At 39.8% G+C, this 16,867-nt stretch overlaps 1 protein-coding gene across 11 annotated transcripts in view; it reads right to left on the bottom strand.

The window, feature by feature from the left end:
• The window catches only part of ankrd26 (ankyrin repeat domain 26), a 193,824-nt gene that overhangs the window by 167,010 nt on the left and 9,947 nt on the right, over window positions 1-16,867 (bottom strand). For 9 of the 11 annotated variants that reach the window (XR_013580202.1, XM_078568012.1, XM_078568013.1 and 6 more), the window contains exons 4-7: window positions 12,796-12,902; window positions 9,809-9,946; window positions 7,742-7,878; window positions 827-877 (exon numbers count right to left, since the gene is read on the bottom strand). Coding sequence is in view for 10 of the 11 variants with exons in the window: in XM_078568012.1 (XP_078424138.1) it covers window positions 827-877; window positions 7,742-7,878; window positions 9,809-9,946; window positions 12,796-12,902 (433 nt within the window). In the remaining variant the exon portion in view is untranslated. The remainder of the gene's footprint in view (window positions 1-826; window positions 878-7,741; window positions 7,879-9,808; window positions 9,947-12,795; window positions 12,903-16,867) is intronic. The other 2 variants (XM_078568014.1, XM_078568019.1) reach the window with 1 other exon arrangement.

Raw genomic sequence — 16,867 nt, 5'->3', positions numbered from 1 at the left:
ATATATTTGATATACGATACACAAGATGTGATGCTTTTTAAAGTTATGCACTGATATGTTATAGACTTGTGAGGAAATAATTACTTCTCCCCTAAATTAACTGTTGAAGTTTTACTCCAGTGTGCAGGGGAAAGAGAACTAAAAGTTATCTTAAGAGTTGGTTTCACAAACCCAAGTGCAGTACTGCAAGTACTGCACTCTAGACAAATAAATGCAGTGATAGTAATGAGCTTAAGACACTACATTTTCGCAAACAACTCACAATGCATGAATTAAGGTTGATCATTAACAAAAGAAATAAAATTTATGTACAACTTTTTCTGTTTAGGCAGGAGACATTTGCAGAAATAGCCCGCAATATTCAACTGGGTGACGCATGACAACTTTCCAATCTCCATTGCTGAGTGAAATTTTCAGTCAAGTAACAAGACAGAAAAAAGGAGCACAAACTATTGTGAAAGTTTAAAAGCATAAAATTTTGCAGTTTTGAGGGAAAAAAGGGAATAAATTTTGATCATCAGAAAAGTTGGCTATTTCAAATATTCTGAAATATAATTATGTAGTCCATTTCATTCAGCAATTGTTTGACCAATATTTGCTGTAAACATGACGTTTCTCATTCTATCAATTTTGAAAACAATTTAGAAGTCTGGGTTTCACAGGGGTGTTAATTCACAACTCCATAATGGAAATTCTGAGCAAATCAATTTTCTAAGTGAACTCAATAAAGCAAATGTTGTGCAAATGAGAGAAAATATACATGTCAAGTGAGATTATGTTAATCATATACATTATTTTGTCAAACAGCTTCTATTGTCAATACTACCTTTCTCAGAATCACTTGTTCTCCACTTCTGTTCAGGAGACTCCTGAAACTCTACGTCCACAAGAAAAGACATGAGGAACAGATGAGACAAAGTCAGGAACAAGAGAAAATAGAAACTAAAACAGCAGAACTCTAAACACAACATTGCTGCCAAGACCATTACAAACAGGGAAACATCATTTAAAAGGTTTACCTGAACCTTTTGAATTTTGAAGTAAGAAATTTGAGCAGCCCATGTTAAATTGTTGAAATACTGTTTGAAACCAAATTACCTATAAAATTTTTGGTATTGTTTTATTATAATTCAGTAGCATGTTTAAATTTTAGGTGGCTACAAATACAAAAATATGTATTCTACAGACAACTCTTCCTTGGTATTTTTCATAAACTAGACACTGCAAATGGTTTAGTTGTGTAAAGCACAGCAAGTATTACATTTTGTGCATTAAAATCATTATGCGGACTGAGAATTTTTTGTCCCCAAGTCAAAAAATAGCAGTGCTGAGGAATAAAGAACTTTTCTATTCTAGTCTTCCAATCTCTTCAAATTCCCAGTCAGGTGTTGCTTGACCAGATGCAAGATAAAGCTCTCCATTTTCTATCCAAAACCATTTGTTAATCCCAACCTCATAAAATCTCACACTCAGGGGTACTCTTCCATATTCCACAATAACTTCTGGGCTTTACCACCTACACCAGCAGGTTCCCACATAACAGCCCATGGGATCGAGTAGGAATGATGAGATATACAGTATGTTCAGCATCTTTCTTTCGAAGAATAGATAGCCCAGCAGCAAAAAGCAATCAATATTATTTCCCAAAACTTACTTTTCTCTAATGGAGGGTGGCCTTTTCAAGTTCCAGTACAGAATTAAATTAGTTCGACTGAGCTGTTTCTTATTTATTAATTATACCTATGCAGTCGTACTTAGCGAGGTGCTAGTTAATCATAACTGACGTCACACAGTGCACCTGCCTGAATGTTACCCAGATATTCGGGATAGCATGGGCAGATGTGGCTCCATTTTCTTGACTCAGATTTCACCATGGCCAGTGGGTAGGTCATAGGATAATTTAAGTAAAAGTGGAGATGATTTAAGTCTGCTGGCTACTATATTTCATTTTTCTGACTTCTGCGAGATGCCTGCATTTTTTCTGTACTATTTGACAATGAATGTCATAGTTGCAATTATTGCAGGAGTTAAAGCACTGCAAATTTTAGTCACAAAGACAATGGATACATTACACTACATTTAGTGGCAGTGTACTAAAAATGCTGTTTTTCTTCAACCACACAAAAGCTGAGCAGTACATTAAAATTCTTGACAGTGGTTGACATCGCAAGCAGCACATTATTTATAGTAATACATATGTTCACAGCATGTGAACATCATCATTGGGGCTGATTTACAATAACCAGTCAAATTCCATTTTTCTTAAAATGATATTCTGAGCGCCTAACCATTGCTTTGGATTAAATTTCACAATTCTATTATTCTGTGAAAATTATAAATGGGTCACCTATATTCAATATTATATATTCCTTTACTTATCTGTAATTAATTTTCATTCCTCAGTTTTAAAACTGTGAATACTCAGCAACAGGGTACACAAAATAGACCAGTTGGCGCTAAATGTTTGGGCCCCAAAGTTACTGGGTTAGGTAAGGGCGCAAGTTGGCTATTATACCTTTACAGGTTCAAGAATGTCTAATGCACTCCAGGGTTCTGCTGCAGAAGTATCTGGTATAAATAAATCCAGTTTCAGGAAGCGCCAGGAAGTATCCATACTTGCAATGGCAGCCACACACAAATGAGCTAGGACAGACATTACCTGGCCCAAATTCCAGAAATTCTGCCTTCCAACAATGGTTCAGAATATTTGCTACTTAAAGGTGCATTTTGCAAACACTCTTCATCAAGGAAGTATTTGAGACAGTACAACTAGGATTTATTGGAGATTTATAGCCAAATCACAGGACTCATTGCAGGCAAAGGAGTAATTTTTCAGTTATATGCAGGATGCCTTCTGCTAAATTCTGCTTTACTCTTGGAAAACATTCAATTTCAAAACAATAATTGAGCTTGTATCTGAGGGCTGCACAATGGGATACCCAATGCAAATCTCAGTTCATGACATCTATATACTGGAGCAACAAGAAAAGCAGAAGGCTAGAGGGGGGCCAAATTCATCATGAAGTGCCAGAGGAAAGCCAGATCATCCTGGTACAACCCACTGAACAGATTATGGGGTACTTTTCTAGAGTTTTCCTAAAAGATATGTCTTGGGAGCTTGCACTATTGTCACAAAGCACTGGAAGAGGATTGCTTTTTGTTGCAGTTTGATCTACAACTGTTGCTCACAGCACATACAGCAGCAGAGTAAGTAATTGCAACTCTCAGCTTCTATGCTACAGACTCAAAAGAACTACAGGGCTTTTTAACTAATTCGCTGTGCAATGCCCTCTTTGACCTGGTAACTCAATTAATACAACTTGACAGTGCCCTGCATACTGAGGAATCAGGGATTTGTCAGATTTGTTCGATGGGAAATATTGATTACACTCATGTTGCATTGCATGCCCTAAATGTACATGAACTGCAAGACTCCCATACCTTAAATTTGAAGTTCATTTTCAATAAAGGCATAGATTCTTGCACATGAATTCACAATATGTTAGGAGCTTTTTTTATTATTTATGAGTACAGTGCCTCAGCTTTATTTAAACAGCAGGAGCAAGTGACAGAATGGCAGTTGAGTGATGAGGGATACCTACTACTCCTGTGGCTCATACCGTCTCCTTGCAAGGACCCCTGTACTGCAATGACTATCCTAAAGACAGCGCAAAACATGAGTAAGCCATTAGTGTCTGGATAGGTACTTGTATTAAGTGGCCAAGAATGGCTAATGAATTACCATGGCATATTTTGTGCTTCGCCGCTTTGCCATCATGCAAGGACCACAGGTAGATGTCCCAGATGATGCCAAAGTCTGATTAACATGGCTGTTGCAAGCTAACTGAGAGTCAGGCTCTTGGACACAGCCTCATAGATGAATAGAGGGCTAATATTTTGAAGCCTTAGTCCAAAGATCTGCTCCCTCTCAGCAAACCTTCTATGGGCTAAGTGAAATTCTTGCTCTGCACAGCTAGACATGATATTTTAACCAAATCTCAACATCAGCACTGTACCTGTTCTCTATTGTTATACAAGAGCACCAAATACCAGCAACCACAGTATCAAATCTACCAGTGATTTATTACAAATATTCATAAAAGCATTACTTTGTTCTGTCACCATGCACAGCCCTTGTTAACATCTGAGTTTTGCTCTACCTCACTCTGACTGGCAGCCTGTAATCAAGGTTTCGTGCACTGCAGCAAAATATTACAACTTCTGGGAACAGAGGTGGTCCCTTGCTCAAGATAAGAAGGCATCACAATTAAAAATCCATGAAAGCTCAGTGAACTGCTTATGCTGAACGCCAGAGGAGCAAGCTTCGCCTGAAAAATTAAAATCCCAATCTGGGTGTATTCAGGGTCCACTTTTCACTCTTTAGAAGCTCATTCATAGCAAAAATAAAATAGGTTAAATCTGTCATCAAAGAACTTAATGCATCAAATAAGATGTCATTTTGGCTGTGGTCTTGGATGTTGAAAGGTAAACATCTGGCAACAGTGGTGATCATTTACCCATCACTCACACTCACCTTGGCATTTAGCATCTAAGACACACACTCAAGTTACAGGTAGTGCAGATGAGGAATTGTTATGTTCATAGAACACAAGATGGTAGAGTATGCAGGTTTGAAAGTTCTGATGAAAGGTCAACCTGAAATATCCTCTGTTTCTCTCTCCACAGATGTTGCCTGACCAGCTAAGTATTTCCAGCATTTTCTGTTATCACCCTAAATCTGTGTACTGGTTACCAGTCCTACTGTCACTGGAAATAGTTTCTCCTTATTTAATGTATCAGAATTCTTCATGATCTTAAATACCTCTTTCAAATCTCCCCTTAGTCTTTTCTGCTTCAAGGAGAACAATCCTAGCTTCTCCAGTCTTCCACATAACTGAAGTTCTTATCTCTGGTGTTATTCTAGTAAATAATCTCTGCACGCTCTCTAAGGGTTTGACATCCTTCCTGAAGTGTGGTGCTTAAAATTAAACACAATATTGAAGTTGTGGCTTAATCTGTGATTTATAGAAGGTTTAGTATAACTTCCTTAATTTTATATCTATGGCTCCATTTATAGATTCCATGAGCTTTTTCTTTTAAAAAAAAAGCTTCTCAATTTACCCTGCACATACAACCCCAGGTCTCTCTAGCCCTGTATTCCATTTAAAATTGTACCATTTAGTTTAGTACTAACACATTGCTTCACACTTTTCTATGTTGAACTGCATCTGTCTACTCATTTCAGTAATCTTCCCATTTCCTCCTGAAGCCCATTATTGTCCTCCTCGTTAATTACTACATTCTTGAGCAGGGTTGTCCAACCTTTGCGTGTAAGGGGCCACACTTCAATTCTTTTCTCACTCAGGGGGCCAATGAGCAAATTTCGGAAAGATAAGGTTTGGCACAAAATTAAACATGAACAGCAATGAACATTAAAAGTGCCAAGCAGCAGACCTAATCAATAAAACCTTTTTTGCCTTTTCGCTTAAGAAACAGAGTTAGAGAGACAGACTAGGCCTCAAGCCCTGAACACCAGGAAGGGAGCAGGGATTGGGGCCAGGCTAAGGATTAACTAACACTGACCTTGCATTTGCATACTCCGAGCAGGGCTCGGTGGGATCCATGGGTTGCCTTGTATCCTGGGGACCGCCTCCGTCGTGCATAGGTGCTGCGGGCAGGGGTGTGTGTGTCTGTGTGTGTGTGTGTATACATACACACGTATGTGTCCAGCTCAGTCTTGGGGTTCTTATTCTCACATATACTCACAGACTCACATGCACCCCCACCCAAACCCAGGAAGTTTAGCCATCTTACCAGAGGAAGAATTCAGGAACACTCTGACAGTGCCAAGAAGCGCTTTCTTGCTCCTTTCAGCAATACTCTCTGCTTTCTGTTTCTTAGCCAACTTCATATCTATGCCACCACCACTATTTTAAACCCTTGGGGTTTAATTTTGCTAACAAGCTTATTATGTGGTACTTTGTCAAACACCTTTTGGAAGTCTACATATACATCAACTGCACAACCTTCATTAATCATCTCTGTTACTTTGGAAAGAAAGTTTGTCAAGCTTAATTCACCTTTAACAGAACCATGCTGTCATTTATTAATTATATTTTCCCCAAATGCCAATTAATTTAGTCTCGGATTATTGTTTCAAAGTTTCCCCACCACTGTTAGGTCGACTGACTTTAGATGTCATGTTTAGCCCTCCCCCCAATTTTGAACAGAAGTGTAATATTTCCAATCCTCCTGTCCTCTGGCACCTCTTCCAAACCTAAAGAGAATTGCATTATGACCATAGTCTCACTATCTCCAAACTTACTTCCCTCAGACACCATGCATAAATCCCATCAGACTGGGTCACTTTTCTACTCTGTAGCACTGCCAGCCATTTAAGTCCCTTCTCTATCTATATTGAACCTATCTAATTTCTCCATTACCTCTTTCCTTTACTGTGGCATTGGCAGCATTCTCTTGTTTAGTGAAAAGGGATGTAAAGTTGTCATTTAGCACCTCTGCCTTCACAAGATTGCCTTCCGTCCCTAATTAGCTCCACCCTTCCTTTGACTAATCCCTATTTTGTACGTTAATAAAAAACTTGAGTTCTCTTTTATGTTAGCTGCTAATCTATTCTCATGCAATCTCTTTGCTCCTCATATCCATTTTAAGTTCTCCTTTGCTTCAAAAAATACAAACACTCAAGACATGATGAGCAATATGAGACAGAAAGGGTAGTGAGATTAACAGGGCAGTTAAAAGCCTCCTGTTAAAAATGTTCTCCATTCTGTATCGCTACCCTCCCCCAAATTCAAAATATAACACTGAAAAACAGGCCAACTAAAATTTTAATATATCTTTCTCAGAAAAATAGAGACCTACTCTCTAGCACCAATGGAACTAAACTAGAGAGAGATGTTAGTTAGAAGCACATTACACTCCACAAGAAACTGCGATGATCAATATTATAAAATGACTCAAATTAAAAGGTGGAAGCATTCAAGCCAGAAGCGCCAATAGCAATGAAGTACAAAGTCAGAATCCATTCGGTATTGATTTTTCCCACTTCACATGCTTTCAGATCAGCATTCTAGTTGATATTGAATGTTGACTCTAAAGAAATAATTGCTAGGTGCCTAAAATGGTTGACGAAAGCACAGTACCGTATTGTTTTCAGTGATATCAGGTACTCATATGGGTCAAGAGTAATTTACAGACATGTACAAAGCTGACAGTTGGTAGTTAGTAGAAAGTTAAATTTTTGTACAAACATCAAGTCCAAGAGTTTCATTGGAAAGTTCAGCTCAGTCTTGCATAAATTAGATTTTCTTATTTGGCATCTCAGCCTCATTTTTCCATTTTATATATATTTGTAACATTTCAATCAATATATGTATCAATGAAAAGTCTATTGCAGCATTTGAAAAGATTATACTTAGTTTGTATTTTCAAAAGGGAGAATAAAATTCACCGTTGAACTCAAATATGATCACATTAAAATTATTTTCCAAAAACATGATTTTCAGGTTCTTGCATCAAACATTCATAGCTATACATCCGCAGCTATTTTAAACACAATTTGATGTAGATATCTTACCAGAAACAGTATTTGAACTATATTTAAATTGTTGTGCCCATATCTTCAATAAACCACAGAATCTAAAATATTCTAGTATACAAAGCAGAAATATTTTCAAAATATTTCGATATATATATTTCTGTGCTTTTCTTTCAAACTCACCTTCTTTGTCTGTGGCTGGTCCTCCAAGAGCAAAACCTACTTCAGCAGCATGGTCCCCTTTCACCTTGCTTGTTCCATAGTATGGTGACTGATGAAGTTTCTTTTTTGTGTCATACTCAGTGATTAGATGTGAACAACTGTATAAATCAGAAGAAAGGCTTCACTTAAATAAGAACCAACCAAATGAGAAGAAATATTTCTTGTACAACATTTCCACTTTAGAAAAAGTGAACAATGTTAATTTTAAAAACATAATTTGAAGGCAGTGTCTTAACAGAGAGTGATAAAAACAAATTTACAGCTGTTTCATGCCAAAATCTTAGAATCATAGAAGATATAGTGCAAGAGTCCATTTGGCCAGCTTGCTAGTGTCAGCTCCTTGAAAGATCTACCAAATTACTATCTTGCCCTATCACAATAGCCTGCACTATATCCCCAATTCAAAGTATTTATCCAATTTTCTTTTGAAAGTTATGACTGAATTTGCTTCCAAAAGTGTATTCCAGATCATAACTTGCTGCATAAAAAATGCTCCCCTCATGTTACTCTTGGTTCTTTCGGCAGTTGCCAAAATCTTAAAACTTTATCCTCTGGTAACCAACTCTTCTGTCAGTATAAACAGTTTCTTTTTTCTTTTTTACTTTCATCAAAACTATTCATAATTTTGAACACTTCGATCAAATCTCACATTAACCATCTCTGCTCTACAGACAACAATCCCAGTTTCTCAAGTCTCTCCATGCAACTTAAGTATTTCATCACTGGTGCCATTCTAGTAAATTATCGCTGCAGTCTCTCCAAAACTTTGACAACTTTCCTAAACTGTGGTGCCTAGAGCTGGCCACAATAATTCAGCTGAGGCCTAACCAGCATTTTATAAAAGTTTAGCATATCTTGACTGTTTTTGTACTCTTATGCCCCTCTTAATATACCAAAGATCCAGTATCCTTTCTTAACAGCTTTCTAAACTTGCCCTGTCATCTTCATAGATCTGTGTATGCACATTCCTCATGTTTCTCTGTACTTGCAAACCCTTTAAAATTGTACCATTTAACTTTATATTGCTTCTCCTCATTCTTCCTACCAGAATGTATTATTTCTTACCTCTTGGCATTAAATTTCATCTGGCATATGTCTGCCCATTTCACAAGCGTGCCTACGTCCCTCTGAAGATGACAATTCAGACTGGGTTATTGATCCACAAGTGCAGGGACCATCCCAGTATCCAACTCAGTTGGCCACACTTCACCGGCCCAACACAGCCAAGCTCAGTCTTGTATTCGTTATACTTCTCATTTGTGTACTTCCCTTCCCTAGTTCAAGATCACTGGCTAAAATTAAGCCTGACCAGGCACTATAAACAAAATAACAGGGAAGACCATACAGCTCCTCTGTACTCATAATTTAACCCTTTAAGCCAGTATTATTCTGGTTAACCTACTTCATACATCCAAACCTTAACACAGTGCCCCAGATGGGATCTGATCGAAGCTCTGTATAACTGAAGTATAACTTCCCCTCTTTTATATTCCAACCACCTGAGATAAAGACCAACATTCTATTTGCCTTTTTGACTACTTTTAATACCTTTGTAACTTTTAATAATTAGCATATTTGGGCATTCACATCCCTTTGTTCCTCCACAGTTACTAGTCTCTCACCATTAAGAAAATCTTCCAATTTATCTTTCTTGGATTCAAAGTGGATCAACTCACACTGAACTCCATCTGCCATAAATTTGCCCACTCACTGGATATCTACACATATGCACTTTCCAGCAAAGGTTCACTGATTTAAAAATTGCCAGAACCTGGTCGAGTCTCCCCCCACACCAACAGCCAGAAGTACTGAGAATAATTGTAGCACACAACTGTTGTCCGGGTGAGATAAGCCAACCAAGCACGGATCAGGAATTGAGTAAACTGTTTTATAATCTGGTTTTATAGGGAGACATACAAACAGTACCATTACATCCTAGCATTAGTAATATCATTGCCATGCCAAATGCATCCCTCCACCATCTCTAAACATGAGTAAATACAAGAAATGAAATAGTAAAATCCATACGCATGGTGTCCATTCATCATTGCATGATCTTCAGCGGTCCATCCTTTATTTTCTTTTAAAGAAACATCTGCATCATAACGTAGAAGTAGTTTAACCAAACTAATCTGTCCATTACTTGCAGCGATCATCAGGGCAGTTCTAGAAAGAACATAATACAGAAGATTTACAAATCATTGCCGTAGATCATATATTTGAATCACAAACTATAAGTAAAATATATTTCTCTCTTTTATGGCTGCCACAAACAGCCAATTGACTTATTTTGTTCTCAGGATTTTTAAGTACTTGCATGTCCAATTCCTTGATATGTAATCAATAACTCATGCAGACAAAATATGTGATATAAGTGTCCACATTGATTCGTTCCCTCCTGGCTGCAAATTAATTTAAGACACCTCCCTCTTTTGATGTGGGACTGTCATCAGTGCCAGGCCGATCTGATTTTTAAAAAAAATCACAGCTTCTTCTTTCAGGCCCACAACATCCTCTTTGGCATTATGGAACAGGTCACAAAAGGCCAGTAATGCATTTTCAATGTGACAACAAAGCAACTCACCACAATGGTCAGGCTTACCCATTTGCCATACTGGTAGTATTTACAGCAACCCAATAGTTCTAACCTGAATAACAAAGGACCAACTTTACAAAAATGGCATTTGCAGCAGTCTAAACAAGGAAGCCTGAAATCTCTGGCCAAACTGCAGAAGACTCTGTGGGACTTGTGTACTTTGAAGGGATCAACTGTGGACTACTGCGGTATTGAGACTTATAACAACCTTTGACCCAGAAGCAGTAACAATAAGGAAAATTTGTAATTACTTTAAAATGCCTGGGGAATCAAATTGTTTTTAAGAATGTTTGAAAATGACTTTTAGGAGTTTGTAATTGTAAAAGAGTCAATTGGAATTTTTTTTGGATAACAAGAAATGCTGGTCCATGTGACCTAGCGAATCTTGGCCTGGAAGTAGTACCAACAGGAAGGAAGTTAAAATACAGAGGCCGTGTAACACAAAGTAGAACTGCAGACACAAAGGAAAGTTGAAGGCAGGAGACAATCAGTACATAGCTGCAGACACAAAGACAGAGACAGAAACAGGAACACAAATTTTGTGGGAGAAGTCGGCAAAGCTCCTTACGAGAAGGTCAGTTTTCTGTTTGGCAGTAAGAAGATAGAATTTCAGAAGCTCTTGGGCCAGCGATGTAAAAGGGACTGAATCCCAAAAATTGGTGCAAATAGCACAGGTATGTGAAACAGCTGACAGTTTGTATCAGAGGACCAGATCGTGAACAGGGAATTGTTGGTTGGTCGACTGAAAAGGAATTCTGGAAACATCTGGACTGATGTAACCCGAGTGAGAGAGGGTTCGTAGACGTGCGCCTTGTTAATTCTATCTCAGAGCCTCAAGAGTGTGGAAAATTGTAAATATGTTGCTTAATTCAATTATGAAGTTGTTCTGATTAAGATATTGTTTGTATTATTTGTGGAGAAGGTCTGAATAGTAATAATATTTGATTGTAATGTTAGCAGCTCTGAGGAAACTAGAAGGTTAAAAAATTTTTAAAAATGCTTTCCACAGAAAGTTGCTACTGCCGGATTTGGTGCCAGAGAGGGTCTTGGTGTTACATGGATGGCAAACGGCACAAAAATGTCGCTAGCGAGTCTGGAGTTAGAGGGCCAGGTCTCCCATAGGCTAGGGATTAGGTAGCCAGGTCACATGTAGCTAAGGGGCTACTTGCAAAACTGCAGATAGACATACCTAGGCAGGGTATTAAGTAGGGACCTCCAGGACCTCAGCATACTGGATGAGGAGTCATAGAAGAGAAGGCATCGCAGAGAACCGAAGACGACGACATCTGTGTCCAGACAGCTTTGAGGAGCAAGGATCGAAAGCAGCTTGTCTAATATCATTTATTTTGAAGTATTTTTCTTCAATTATTTACTTAATAAGTTCTGTTAACTTGTTGCACCAAAATCATTGTCTGTCGCCTTTTTGTCTTTTTCTAAGAACTCAGTTGTTACACTTTACAGATGGAATATAGCTACATGTGCATCCAACTTGAGGGTCAAAATGACTGAATTGGAAAGACTGTGAGATAGCACACGGTGCTATATTTGTGTGAGAGTGATCCAGGTGTTTGTGGTTCTGCAAGACATACCTTTATTGTAGTGACTATTTAAAGTGAAACTTACCTTTATATTTGAAGTATCATTTGCCTGTTAATTTATGTTTAATTTACATTGGTTTTGATTCATGTTAAAGTAAAAGTTACAAAAAGTGAAATCCCGTTGATAATTTCTTCATTTGGGAGTCACTCCTTAAATTTGCTTATTTTGGTTTACGGTTTCCCCACGGGGATCGTAACAGACTGTCTACATAAAATTCTCCTTAAACTGAAAGGTTGGTACCCTGAAAAGCCTCAATATTCCGCAATCCCAAGCAAGATGACTGGCTGGCTTTAACTTCTAGCAATTCCTTCATGCCAGTGAGCCACATGCTTTTATTTCCCTGCTACTCTCCTGCCTCTCATCCCCTTAATCAGCAACTAGAAGGGTGTAAATCTGCAAAGTTCAAAGCTACATGACCTTTGTGAAATGAAGAAAGGTACTACATTGAAACTGGTTTATGATATCAGAAGCTAAAATTTCCTCGTACTCTCTGATTGTAGTTGCGATATTAAAATTACATGCTTGGAAGAGCCAATTGTTCTCAATGTATGGCATCATTCTAAAAAAAAAGCTGGAATTGTTGAACTATCAGAGTCAATTTAAGCAATGGAATGTTTCCTAACAATTTCTTGCATTCTCTTGTAGATGTGGACTCCTGTTGCTGGCAACCAGAAAGTCTGCATAGCAACAGCAATAATCAGTGCTTGATAGGTATTACTTCAAGGATTCCATAAAGGAAAAGGCAGAGGAAATAGATATTCAAATTTTGCACAAACAGGTTCTTAATGTAGTAATTTAAGACTTAGTGTGTAATCTGTACCTCCCAGTTTTGTCCTTGGCATTGACATCTGCTCCTTCTTTAAGCAAAAATTCCACTATTTCTTGATGATTCTCAATAACAGCCAACAGCAAAGGTGTATAACCATCCTTTTGGAAACAAAATTTATTTAAATAATTTAATTACTACGGGCAGAATAGTTAGCAATTCCATCACCTATGGACATGTTAAGACATTTCCACACATCATTAAAATTAGCTCCCATTTAATTAATTTTTTAAAAGCTTTGTAGATTTACCTAATGATAAAATTTGAAGATTTGAAAAAAATGCTTCTAGTCTTTATCCCACAGCTTCACAATATAGGGACACTTTTAGTTAAAAGTTGCCATACTTAAAGATGTATTTTTATTCATTCTTGACATATGGATGTCATGGTATTCACCATATGGACCTTTGCTTGAGGTTCCCACCATTACAATGCAGGCCACCTGATATCAAGGAATAGCTGAATACACTGGATAATGCAACAGCTTGGGGCCCCAGCAGCATTTGACTGTAATGTTGAAGGCGTGTGTTCCACAACTAGTGGCGTCTCTAGCCAAACTACAGCAACAACACTGGCATCTATCCAATAAAATAGTTAATTATCCAGGTATCCCCTGTCCACAAAAAGCAGGGAAAATCCAACCTGTCCAATTACCACTCCATTAGTCTACTCCCAAACACCAGTAAAACGATGGAAGGAGTTGTCAAGAGTGCTATCACATACTAATAATCTGCTCACCAGTGATTGTTCAGGGTTCCACCAGGATCACTCAGCTCCAGACCTCATTGCAGCCCTGGTCCAAACATGAACAAGAGAGCTGAATTTCAGAGGTGAGGTGCAAGTGGCAGCCTTTGACATCAAGGCAGCATTTGACCAAATGTGGCATCGTGGAGCCCTAGCAAACTGAAGTCAATAGAAATTGTGGGAAAAAACTCCATTGGCTGGAGTCATAACTAACACAAAGTAAGATAGTTACAGTTATTGAAGGTCAATCATCTCAGCCTCAGAAGTTCCTCAGGGCAATGGCCTAGGCCCAACGTCTTCAGTTACTTCATCAATCACTTTCCCTTGCTTGCAGCAAGATTTGAACAACATTCAGGCTTGGGCTGATAATTGGCAGATAACATTCATGCCAGTTGCCACCATCTCCAAAACGAGAGTCTAACCACATTCTCTTGACATTCAATAACATTACCATCAGAGCGTCATAAAAATGGCAGTATAATGACAACCTGATATATTTATTACAAAGTAATTTAACTTAAACATAAGTCATCCACCACAAAACATGCCAACCCACCACTTCTCACTCAAAAAGAAAACAAAAGAGCCATGACAGATAAAGAAATTAAGGGAAAAGAAGCTGAACAGGATAGATGGAAGGAAAAGAAGGAGATAGAGCAATAGAAACTGTGTAATAACACAGCAGCTCAAGTAGTAATTCAAAAATCATTCATTATTGTGGATTGGAGGGATGGTGACATCGTATCACTAATGCACTACAAACCATCACAAAGTAGCATCATAAAGAAATAAAAGAATGTTTATCATATTGGCATATTGAGAAGTTCAGGTGACATCAAGTTTCATCTTTTAATCTTACTGGATTATCAATTAAAACATCAGAACACTGACACAAATTTTCACTTGGAACACAGACAAACCATAATATTCTACATATAGTTTACAAAAGATGAATTAATTTGGGAAGTATTTTTACTGCATTTGAGAAAACATTCACAATGGTCTCAATGTGGGTAAGAAATGGGAGTAATCCTGGAAAAAACTGGTTTAGCAATGTGAAAATGTAAGTGAAGTGGGAATCAATGGGCAGAGTCTGAAAAGCTGACTCTGTACACTGCAGAAATCAAGACAAAAAATACCAGCCATTAGTATATCACTACAAAACATTCAAGTGAAAGCATAAAAAAGGAACACCATCAGGCAGACAAGGCAGCTGAGAGAGATGACCACATTTCATCAAATGGGAGTTTTTTTAAAAAGCGCAGGTCTTTAAACAGAGGTTGTTACCCTTGAACTAGATTAATCCATCTGGGTAAATAGAGTCTAAAAAAGGTCCAGGTACCAAGGAATACACCTGTTGCAACCTGCAGTTTAAGGTGACTAAATCCATTGGTGCAATCCAAGAAGATTTTTGAAATAATTTGTTGCCAGTGACATTGTCTTCTTTTAATGGGGATAAAGTTCCACAATGGTCAGTGTAGGGAAAAAGAGGTGACAATTCATTAAACTTAAAGCAGTTGTTTCTATCCAAAACAAATGGAGCGCTTAAGATGCTATAATCGCAATTTCAAAATTGACATTAATGCAATGAAAAGTGGGTATTGTTTTTTGGATGATATAAATCCATTTTAAATATAGGGCCGTGACTTCTGAGCTCCACAGTGCCTGAATGCGGGGGTATGCCAAAGATGCGCTGGGGAATCCTTCTTGGAGCATCACAGGTAAAGGTTTGCACGGCAATTGCCCAGAAGTGCAAGCTTCCTCTGGGCAATTGCTCTGAGCTGGGAACTATCCAAAAATGCGATAAATCACAAATTTTGGATGGTCCCAGCTGTGTCACACAAATAATTACCCAGAAAAAGTTAGAATTCAAACTTCTTCTAACTTCTGGGTAACTGTTGTAAAGACCCAGACCGACCCCATCCCAGGAGACTCCCCTCATACCCCTGACCCTCCAGAGTACTCCCCTCACCCCACCCACTGGCAGGGGATTCCACCCCCCCTGCCGCCCCCACACTCACAGGCTGGACCCGACTTGACGCCCCCCCCCCCCACCCCACCACCCCCCAACCAACTCCAACCACCACCCTCCTGCCCCAATACCGGCAGGCCCGACCCGACCCCTTCACCACAAGGCCCGAGCCCCACCGCCCCAACCACCCCCCCACACCACACCCACCCCACCCCGACACGACCCAAGGTCCGACCCCAACATCCCCCCGCCCCCCCCCACCCGAGGCCTGAAGACCCCACCTCACCCCTACCCATTCCCCTTGCCGAGATCTGATACCCCCAACCCCACCCCCGAGGTCCAACCACCCCCAAGGTACGCCCTATCCAACGAAGTCCAAAGCCCCCTGCCCACCCGAGGTCCGACGCTCCTCCACCTCAATCCCCCACAACTCTCATCGAGGTTCAAACCCCTATGCCCTAACCCCACGTTCATCCCATCCCAGGTCCGACACTCCATCACCCCAACCCGGAGGTCCCACCGGCCCCCCACCATCCCACCCCCAGTGGTCTGTCACCAAGGCCTCCAATCTCTCCCACCCATCCTCCAATTCCCCCGCCCCCCGATCCCAACCTCCCCCGACCTCCGATCCCAACCTCCCCCGACCTCCGATCCCAACCTCCCCCGACCTCCGATCCCAACCTCCCCCGACCTCCGATCCCAACCTCCCCCGACCTCCGATCCCAACCTCCCCCGACCTCCGATCCCAACCTCCCCCGACCTCCGATCCCAACCTCCCCCGACCTCCGATCCCAACCTCCCCCGACCTCCCCTGACCTCCGATCCCAAGGACAGCTGTGCTGCCTGGATCCCGCCCGGCCTTAGTCTGAAGATCGGGTGAGACGGGCATGGAAGAAATTTAGCGTAAGTAATCGGGCATGGAGTGGCAATCTGACGCTGACTGCCACTCTGAGGAAGTCACGGCCCTTAAACTTCATTAGTGATGGGAACTGTACCACGATTTGACAAGAAATCAATATAATGGATCAGGATGAAAAGGGTTTTGGTGATTGATTACCTCCTTTTAACAATTGAGCCCAAATAAGTCTACATCTTTGGGCAAGTTGAGAAAAGACATGGAGCCGGAATTTGCAGGTTTTTGACGGCAAGTTGTTAGTGTTCACTATCATTACCGCTCTAAATCTCACTGCAATGTCAGGCCTTAGCGCAAACGCAGGTTAACATGAATATCCTCAAGTTGCAGTCCATCATTCTCTGCTCTGCCAGAGAATACACTGGCAATGCCCCCCTCACCTCCCACCAAGCCAGAAATCAATGAAATCAATTGATTTAGTGAGAACTTGCCCTTTT

This window comes from Cetorhinus maximus, chromosome 22 (genome assembly GCF_964194155.1).
Source record: "Cetorhinus maximus chromosome 22, sCetMax3.hap1.1, whole genome shotgun sequence".
In the NCBI taxonomy this organism is placed as follows: domain Eukaryota; kingdom Metazoa; phylum Chordata; class Chondrichthyes; order Lamniformes; family Cetorhinidae; genus Cetorhinus; species Cetorhinus maximus.
The sequence above is the reverse complement of the archived record's forward strand: the minus strand, read 5'-3'. Positions and strand labels throughout refer to the sequence as shown.